The 6,097-nt window shown below is 50.3% G+C and overlaps 1 protein-coding gene across 1 annotated transcript; it reads right to left on the reverse strand.

Annotated features, from left to right (window-relative positions):
• Positions 3,189-3,602, reverse strand: LOC109230644 (RNA-directed DNA polymerase homolog; the record flags this gene model as incomplete). Its single annotated transcript, XM_019396097.1, has 1 exon — positions 3,189-3,602. A coding segment is annotated over exon 1 (414 nt), but the record flags the coding sequence as incomplete, so codon positions are not given.

Raw genomic sequence — 6,097 nt, forward strand, 5'->3', positions numbered from 1 at the left:
GCCAATGGATCGCATTTGCGATCCCAAGCCTTTTCCCCAGACTTCGCATTTGCGAAGTGTTGATCGCATTTGCGACAGTGCCCCATTTTCCCAGACTTCGCAATTGCGAAGCAATGCTCGCATTTGCGAGCTCGCAATTGCGAGTCTTCCCTTCGCATTTGCGAAAATTGCAGAAGCCAGCATACCAGATTTTTAAAATATGAGAAATGCAATCCGATGCCTATACAAAACTCACCCGAGCCCTCGGGGCTCCAAACCAAACATGCATACAACCTCAAAAACATCCTACGGACTTGCTCGTGCGATCAAATCGCCAAAATAACATCAAAATCATTGAATCAAGCCTCAAAACACATGATTTTTTCTTCTAAACTTCATAAACTTTCAAACTTGGAACTTATAGTCCGAAACACGTCAAACGACGTCCGATTTCGACCAAACTTTACAGAAAGCGCTTAACACATATTTAAGACTTGTACCGGGCGTCAGAACCAAAATACGAGCCCGATACCATAGTCTTTTAATAAATTTTCATTTCCATTTTCCTTAATAATTTCAGAAAAACAATTTCACGGAAAAATTCATATCTCGGGCTCTAGGCCTCGGAATTCGATTCCGGGCACATGCCCGAGTCCCATATTTTTCTACGGACCTTCCGGGACCGTCCAATCTTGGGTTCGGGTCCGTTTACCAAAAATGTTGACCAAAATCAACTATAATCATATTTATATCAAAATTCTTCAAATTTTTCACGGAATTCACATATTTCAATATAACAGCTTTCCGGCTACGCGCCCGGACTGCGCACGCAAATCGAGGCAAGTAAAAAAAATAAGGTTTTTAAGGCCTCGAAAGCACGGAATGGATGAGGAAATAGGTGATGACCCTTTGGGTCGTCACATCCTCCACCTCTAAAACAATCGTTCGTCCTCGAACGGACAAAAGAAAGAAGTACCTGAGTCGGGGAACAGATGTGGATAACGGCTCCGCATATCGGACTCGGACTCCCAGGTCGAGGCCTCAGGGGGCTGACCTCTCCACTGAACACGAACTGAGGGAAAAATCCTAGATCTCAACTGACGGACCTGCCGGTCTAGAATGGCTACCGGCTCCTCCTCATAAGATAAATCTTTGTCCAACTGGACAGTGCTGAAGTCTAATACATGGGTAGGATCGCCGTGATACCTCCGAAGCATAGACACATGAAAAACTGGGTGCACGGCTGATAAGCTAGGTGGCAATGCAAGTCTATAAGCCACCTCTCCCACTCGATCAAGAATATCAAACGGACCAATGTACCTAGGGCTAAGCTTGCCCTTCTTTCCGAACCTCATCATGCCCTTCATAGGCGACACCCGGAGCAATACCCGCTCACCAACCATGAAAGCTACATCTCGAACCTTACGATCTGCATAGCTCTTTTGCCTAGACTGAGCTGAACGAAGTCTGTCCTGAATGACCTTGACCTTCTCCAAGGCCTCCTGAACTAAATCTGTACCTATCAACCGAGCCTCTCCCGGCTCGAACCATCCAATCGGAGACCGACACCGCCTACCATATAAGGCCTCATAAGGAGCCATCTGGATGCTCGACTGGTAGCTGTTATTGTAGGCAAACTCTGCAAAAGGCAAGAACTGATCCCATGAACCTCCAAAGTCAATAACACAAGCCCGGAGCATATCCTCCAAAATCTGAATAGTCCGCTCGGACTGACCGTCCGTCTGAGGATGGAACGCTGTGCTCAACTGAACCTGGGTACCTAACTCCTGCTGAACCGCTCTCCAGAAGCGCGAGGTAAACTGCGTACCCCGATCCGAAATGATAGATACCGGCACTCCATGAAGGCGAACAATCTCCCGGATATAAATCTCAGCTAACCTCTCGGATGAATAGGAGACTGCCACTGGAATGAAATGCGCTGACTTGGTCAGCCTATCAACAATGACCCAAATAGCATCAAACTTCTTCCGAGTCAGCGGAAGTCCAGTAATGAAATCCATGGTAATCCTCTCCCACTTCCACTCGGGGAGCTCAATCCTCTGAAACAAACCACCGGGTCTCTGATGCTCATACTTGACCTGCTGACAGTTCAGACACCGAGCCACATACGCAACAATATCCTTCTTCATCCTACGCCACCAATAATGCTGCCGCAAGTCCTGATACATCTTCGCGGCGCCCGGGTGAATAGAATACCGAGAACTATGGGCCTCCGCTAAGATCAACTCTCGAATCCCATAAACATTAGGCACACAAACTCGCCCCTGCAATCTCAAAACACCATCATCATCTAAGGTCACCTTCGTGGCACCTCCACGCTGTACCGTGTCTCTCAGGACACACAAATGGGGATCATCAAATTGCCGATCACGGATACGCTCCAATAGAGAAGAACGAGCGACCGTGCAAGCCAACACTCTGCTAGGCTCAGAAATATCTAATCTCACAAATCGGTTGGCCAAAGCCTGAACATCTAAAGCAAGCGGTCTCTGGCTGACCAGGATATAAGCAAGACTACCCATGCTGGCGGACTTTCTACTCAATGCATCGGCCACCACATTGGCCTTATATAAGATAGAGACATCATAATCCTTCAACAACTCCAACCACCTCCTCTGCCTCAAATTCAAATCGTTTTGCTTAAATAAGTACTGTAGACTCTTATGATCAGTGAACACCTCGCACGTCACGCCATACAAATAGTGCCTCCAAATCGTCAAGGCGTGGACAATGGCTGCCAACTCCAGATCAAGCACTGGATAGTTCTTCTCATGAATTTTCAACTGCCTCGAAGCATAGGCAATGACCTTTCCATCCTGCATCAACACTACTCTAAGCCCAACACGGGAAGCATCACAATAAACAGTATAGGGCCCTGAACCTGTGGGCAGAACCAACACCGGTGCCGTAGTCAGAGCTGTGTTGAGCTTCTGAAAGCTCGCCTCACACTCATCCGACCATATGAACTGGGCACCCTTCTGGGTCAATCTGGTCATCGGGGCTGCAATAGATGAAAATTCCTCCACGAACCGTCTGTAGTAGCCTGCCAACCCCAAGAAACTCCGGTTCTCTGTAGCTGATGCTGGTCTAGGCCAATTCTTGACTGCCTATATCTTTTTTGGGTCCACCTGAATACCCTCAGCTGATACAACGTGACCCAGGAATGCAACTGAACTCAGCCAGAACTCACACTTGGAGAACTTGGCATATAACTGACTATCCCTCAGAGTCTGAAGAACCACTCTAAGGTGCTGCTCGTGCTCCTCCTGGCTGCGGGAGTACACCAAAATATCATCAATAAAGACTATCACGAACATGTCCAAATATGGCCTGAACACTCTGTTCATCAACTCCATAAATGCTGCTGGGGCATTGGTCAATCCAAATGACATAACCAGGAACTCGTAATGCCCATACCGAGTGTGGAAGGATGTCTTAGAGACATCGGATGCCCTAATCCTCAACTGATGGTAGCCAGATCGCAAGTCAATCTTGGAGAATACCCTGGCACCCTGAAGCTGGTCGAACAAATCATCAATCCTCGGTAGTGGGTACTTATTCTTGACCGTTACCTTGTTCAATTGCCGGTAATCAATACACATCCTCATTGACCCATCCTTCTTGACAAATAACACCGGCGCACCCCAAGGAGACACACTGGGTCTAATGAAACCCTTCTCCAGCAAATCCTGCAACTATTCTTTTAACTCCTTCAACTTCGGCGGGGCCATTCTGTACGGCGGAATAGAAATGGGCTGAGTGCCTGGAACCAGGTCAATACAGAAATCTATATCCCTGTCGGGTGGCATACCCGGCAGGTCTGAAGGAAAGACATCGGAAAACTCCCGAACAGTAGGCACAGAGTCTATGGAAGGGACCTCAGCATTGGAATCACGAATATAGGCCAAATAGGCCAGGTACCCCTTCTCGACCATACGTCGAGCCTTCACGTACGATATGACACTACGGGTAGAATGAATTGGAGTCCCTCTCCACTCTAAGCGAGGCATACCCGGTAAAGCTAAAGTCACAGTCTTGGCATGGCAGTCCAAGATAGCGTGATAGGGTGATAGCCAATCCATACCTAGAATGATATCAAGGTCCACCATATCTAAGAGTAATAAGTCTACACGGGTCTCAAGACCCTCAATATCTATGACACACGAACGATGGACTCGGTCGACCACGATAGAGTCACCCACCGGTGTAGACACATATACAGGAATACCCAAGGCATCACTAGGCATAACCAAGCATGGTGCGAAATAAGAGGAAACATATGAATACGTAGACCCTGGATCAAATAGTACCGAAGCACCTCGATCACAAACCAGAACCGTACCTGTGATCACCGCATCTGAGGCCTCTACCTCTGGTCTAGCTTGGAGAGCATAGCAACGGGGCTGGGCCCCACCACCCTGAGCTGTATCCCTAGGTCGATCTGCTGCTAGCTGACCTCCGTCCCTGGCGGTCTGAGCTCCACCTCTATGGCCTCTACCTCCAACTCTATGACCTCTGCCTCCACCCCTGGCTGGCTGTTGGGCATCTGGCGCCTGAATCATAGGACGGGGACCCTGCTGCTGAGACTGGGTACCCCTCAATCTCGGGCAAGCTCTCCTAATGTGACCATACTCACCACACTCATAACATCCCTCCGAACGCTGTGGCCGGCCCTGGCGACCCGAGTGACCTCCACGAAAACTCTGAAGTGGCGGTGCACTGATGGGAGCTGGCGGTGCACTGAGTGACTGCTGATCTGAAAAATGCCCACTTGGAACCATGATCACCTGGGGCATCCTGAGAAACCTGGAGGGCTGACTGGAAAGGCCTGGAAGGCTGACCCCTATCATAAGAATCCCTGCCCCCAGATGAGGCACCACTGGACCGACCTGTGTGACGGGGTCTCTTGTCTGTTCTATGACCACCCCCTATGGCAGAACCATCTCGATCCTCCGGGCCACATTGGCCGCCTCCTGAAAAGTAATATCACTCCCCGCCTCTCTGGCCATCTGAAGACGAATAGGCTGGATCAAACCATCAATAAATCTCCTCACCCTCTCCCTCTCAGTGGGGAGTATGACGAGGGCATGGCGAGCTAGATCGATAAACCGGGTCTCATACTGAGTGACCGTCATAGACCCCTGCTGGAGGCGCTCAAACTGCCTCTGATAAGCATCCCTCTGAGTAACGGGGAGAAACTTCCCTAAGAACAACTCTGAAAACTGATCCCGGGTCAAGGACGGCGACCCTGCTGGTCTGACTAAACAGAAATCCCTCCACCAAGTCTTGGCGGATCCAGATAGACGAAAAGCCGCAAAATCAACTCCATTGGACTCCACAATGCCCATGTTCCGGAGAACCTCGTGGCAGCTATATAAGAAATCCTGGGGGTCCTCAGAAGAAGCTCCGCTGAATGTAGCAGTGAAGAGCTTGGTGAACCTGTCCAGCCTCCACAAAGCATCTGCGGACTTAGCCGCTCCATCACCGGCCTGTGCAACTACCCCCAGCTGAACTGCCACAGCTGGCTGACACGGTGGAATCTGAGTCTGAGGAGCTACCTGTTCCGGAGTACGTGCAGCAGGAGTCTGGGCTCCTCCCCCCGCCTGGGAAGTGGCTGGTGCTACAGGAAGCAATCCTGCTCGGGTGACACTCTCCAAGAAGCCCACCAACCGGACCAAAGCGTCCTGAAGAACTGGGGTAGCAATAAACCCCTCTGGGACCTGAGCTGGGCCCACTGGAACCGCTGCAGCTGGGGCCGGAACCTCCTCCTCAAGGTCAACCTGGGGCTCCGCCACTGGTGCTGCTTCTTGGGGTTGAGCCCTGCCCCTACCTCGGCCCCTGGCATGGCCACGTCCTCTGCCCCTAGCGGGAGCTGTCGGGGGCTCGGACTGCTGATCGGTAGATGAGGAAGCGCGTGTTCTCGCCATCTGCGAAAGAACAGAGGAAATTCAATCAGCATTTAGAAGTCAAACCGCACGACGAGAAAGAACAAATGAGAGGTTTTCCTAACTCAATAGACTCTGGGGAACAAGTACAGACGTCTCCGTACCTACCCCTCAGACTCTACTAAGTTTGTCCGTGAGTTGTGAGACCTATG

Source organism: Nicotiana attenuata, chromosome 7, assembly GCF_001879085.1.
Source record: "Nicotiana attenuata strain UT chromosome 7, NIATTr2, whole genome shotgun sequence".
NCBI classification, from domain to species: Eukaryota; Viridiplantae; Streptophyta; class Magnoliopsida; order Solanales; family Solanaceae; genus Nicotiana; species Nicotiana attenuata.